This window comes from Aplidium turbinatum, chromosome 8 (genome assembly GCF_918807975.1).
Source record: "Aplidium turbinatum chromosome 8, kaAplTurb1.1, whole genome shotgun sequence".
In the NCBI taxonomy this organism is placed as follows: Eukaryota; Metazoa; Chordata; class Ascidiacea; order Aplousobranchia; family Polyclinidae; genus Aplidium; species Aplidium turbinatum.
The window spans coordinates 20,459,881-20,464,173 of NC_137479.1; the positions used below are offsets into that span (position 1 = coordinate 20,459,881).

Sequence of the window (4,293 nt, forward strand, 5' to 3'; positions counted from 1 at the left end):
ACATCTCTGCCTGCTAGTAGGTTCGTGGTTACTAGCGCAAGTTCTCGTATTGTTGTAGCCAAACCCTGAATAATATTTGTAGATTAAAAATGTTTTCTACAAGCTATACCGTATGCTTGACAGATAAAAATGTTGTTTAACTAAAGGCATTTCTATGATTTTAACATAAATGCTCAATTAGTGTAGTTGTTTGACACACTATTGGAAAGAGAATGTAGTAGGCCTAAGCCTAAAGCTTTTTTTAGTAGCCGGGCTGCAATTGCCGCTGTATGTAGGCTAAGCAGGGCCGTTGAAAAGGTAATCTGAGCCCGGTACCAATGGTGTCCCCGGTCCCCAAATCAAGACATTTCTAAGAAAACCCCATTATATATAAAGAATACGCAGTGGTTTCTTCAAACTTCCGGGCCCTTAAAATCATCCCACTACAAAAATATCCCCTGGATCCCCTGTCAACACTACTGTATGAAGCCTAGCAGTTTAAAAAACTTACATTTAAAATCTGTTTCAGGTGTGTTGTTCCACGATTAAGTTTGAACTCTTACCTTTTAAGATGTCATTTGATGTCCACACAAAAGAAAACATTGCAATCGCCTTATCTTCGATGATATTCTTCTACATTGCAAGAGTGGTTGTCGAAAGCTTTGAATTAATAGGAAAGAAAGTTTCCATAAAGTACCAGAAGGAGTGGTTCAACTTAAGTGTTTCCGTCACTCATTCCTGTGTGACCAGTGCTCTTTGTTTGGGTGCTTTTGCTGCTGATCCACATTTATGGCAAAATATGGGTACAACTACATCTACTTTTATTGTTCGGTTAGCTACTTACGTTCCTGTCGGTTATTTTATCTATGACATGTTTGATTTAGCAAAAAACTTTAATTTTTGGGATGTTTTAACAGTCCTTATTCATCACATTACTGTTATAACTAATTGCTGTGTTTTTGGAAACGAATTAAAATATTACAATTTTTTGATCATGGCATACAGTTGTGAAATCAATAGCGTTTTTCTTCATGTACGCAGATTGTTTCGTTTATCTTGCTTTCCACAAAACCATTTCATTTACAAATTGAACAAGCATGCAAACTTTTTGACATTTGTGGTGTTTCGCTTGCTCGCTCTTTTTTGGATGCTCATTTGTGCTGTTTATTATGACCGAAAAGAGCTATCGAAAATTCCCATAGTATGGGCTTTTGGCATTGCTAGTATAGTGATTATGGGAATCATAAATCTTGTGCTCTTTTCAAGAGTGGTGCGCACGGACTATTTAAAGACTTCGAAGTCTCAAAAGAAGTTGGAATGAGCCGATGACTTTTCATTTAAGCGTCACATTTTGAAAAAAAGATGTGTCACAAAAATCAATTCCCTAATGTATAAAGCTTTCATGAAGCTCTTTTGAAGCATGATACGTTCTATTTTTGTGTATATACATCTTGAAACTATCATAAGGATGTTGTAATAATCTGCGTTTACTCAGATGTTTTGTTGAACAAGCCTTCTGGAACAAGCTAGTTCAGGTATTAGGCTTCCACCTGCCTAGTATACACTACAGTAGCCTTATGGCAGAACCCAGTAACAAGTTACTGCAGCTAAACCAAGAAGTGTAAGAAAAATCAAGACTTCCCAACGATAAATCGTGCGCTAAATTTACAACGATCGAGAAATCTGATATATTCAAGTTGTTTACCAACATAGGCTATTAAAGATAATGATTATGCGCCTCTTACAGTACTTGATGCAGACGTTGGAAATCATGATCTGCCATGCGTCTCTAAGTGTTATAATGGATATTATAAACATTCGTTTTGACAACTGTATTTGCGGCCCAGTTCTTCAGACTGTTTAAGTAGACTATGTTGATCTTCATCGACTTCTGCGTTTTATTTGTCTCAGATGTGATGGCACTACTATTTCCAGACTTCCATGTTTGTGGATGTGCCCTATCTTGCATCCACAGACTGATATTAGGCTACAAAACAATGAGTTTTGAAAAAGTGAAAAATAATTGATACATTAATTAATCAAAATTTTTAGCATAGTTTCTTGATAGAAGCCTTTTCATTGATAGACCAGCATTCAGAGAACAATTATATGATCATTTTCAACTGAAAACTATTTCGTTTCACTAGAGTATTTTCTCCTTTAAGAATTGACTGGCGTCAGAATAAACACGTTGTGATACTGTAAATGCAGATTAACTTATTACAACTTTTTGTGATAGCTTGAATCAACCACTTTATGGATCATACTTTGATGTAAATATCAAAATAAAACCAAAGCTACTATTAGCCTATTATAGACTACTACTTTTCAGCCTTAAGTAAACTGCTTTTAATGAAAGCCACATTTTTCACTTGTGAAGGTTATAGTTAAATAAGAATTTTTTTACAATTTGAGTACCGGTATATCGTTAAATTGCTTGTTTTTCTGAAAATCCCAATTTCTTATCAAGTTAGAAAACGCATAACGGAATATGTCGTAGCTCGATTTCTATTTTGTAAGTTGTTGAGCATAAAGTATTAGAAGCGGATATGTAATACAAGTTGTCTTTTTCACCAAGCTCTTACCTATGCCCTGACTGCTTACGAGAGAAAACAAGATGTTAGCTTAATATATCGAACTCATTGGTTCGCGTTGTCCATTGCTTTAAATTCTCAGCAAATTTTGTATTCACACGTTAGGGTGTTTACTCAGTAGGCCTTCATATAAACGCTTTAATAAGATTTCAAAGATCTTTGAATTTGCTTTCATTGAAATAAAAATTGTAGTCTAGATTATAGTGCATGTTTACGATTCTATAATATTGAATTTTTGCAACTTAAGATCACACGATAATCAGAGGTGGAGAAACAAGCTAAATCAATCGAAGTTAGTAGAGCAGGATCAAGTCTGATCCATTCAACTAATGATAAAAGTCTGACTTGCGTTTTTTTAACCGGCCTTCAGTCAAGCACCCTATACATGCCTATTTGCAATCGTGCTATTCCACCCCTGAATATTTAATTTTGTATTGAATTTGGCATTTACGAGCTTTCACTGCACTTCAATAGTAAAAAAACAAGTTTAATCTTCATAAATGCAACTCGAAGGTTTTATTAGACAGGGACTAACTGTCGTATATGCATTTATTTTTTTTTCCATTGCAATTTGGCAATTTGCATTTAGTGGTTCAGACATCTCTACACCGGTTGTTTGATTTGTTTCGTTATTGTACTGTATACTTGCATAACTTATTTAAAAAATATATCGTTGATGCTTATTGATGTTTTTAAAATGTTTGCTGTGGAAATAGTATTTTGTGATTTCAAAGTTATTTATATTATAAATACACGTTTATAATGTCATGCACCACATTTGCGTGAAACGGTGGTGAATTTATCCGATATGAAAAATATTATTCACAAACTTTACTAGTAATTACATTTCAAACCGTTGTTGCAACCAAGAAGATTTTCAAGACATAGTTCACAAGTAAAATTGATATTTAGAAGCTCACTGAAGAACTGTACAAGGTTAAGGTTTTCACTTAGACTTTTAATTCAACCAATGTTTGTGAATTGTTGAAAATTTACTTGCGAAAACACAACGACATTTTTGCATAAAAAGTTGTCGAATCACTAGTTTTCCATGACGACAAATTTTAAACTATGCATATGCCGAGTCCATTCAGAAGTTATTTTACACTGATGTCCCCGAGATTTTCTGTCACAGTTCCTTTTTATGCGAGTCGTTTTCTTTCGATATAAATGTAAGTCCTGACGCGACATTTTGGTTACCGGTGATATTTTTGATCTTGTTTTCCTTCTTAGGTTAGTAGCCTATCTTTAGAAAACCAACCACTTCATTTGTCTTGTCAATGGAGAGTTTTGTTTTGCGAGCCCCAAACAATTGTCTTTGCAAACATTTAGTGAGAACGGGGATTTTAAAGCATTTTTAAAAAAATCAAAGAAATTTATTGAACAAATTAATAAACAGAGTTTTATTGGATACGAAATAAGTACCGGTAGTCTAAACTTGAAATAAGAAATTACTGAAATGTGGAATAAAGCGGCCTTGTTTCAATTCCTTTTGTCCAGTTCTGGTAGTTTATTTGACATTATGTATTTTATAACTGGATGTGTGTTTTTTTTCGTGTAATGATAGCCAATTGCAGTTAACTTTTCTGCTTTTAAATTTAGTCGCTGTTTTGAAACACTGTTTTATTATGTTTTACAAATATGATGAATACATTTGTTTCGAAATGGAACTGCAGTATATTTGAAATCAAGGTAGCTTGACTGATCGTTTAGACTTCAA

At 34.0% G+C, this 4,293-nt stretch overlaps 1 protein-coding gene across 1 annotated transcript; it reads left to right on the forward strand.

Moving 5' to 3' along the window:
* The first annotated feature begins 534 nt into the window (after positions 1 to 534).
* LOC145775597 (TLC domain-containing protein 2-like) lies at positions 535 to 4,293 on the forward strand. The gene has a single exon (XM_082586910.1). It carries the CDS (start codon positions 551 to 553, stop codon positions 1,298 to 1,300), a length of 750 nt encoding a protein of 249 aa, XP_082443036.1. The 5' UTR covers positions 535 to 550; the 3' UTR covers positions 1,301 to 4,293.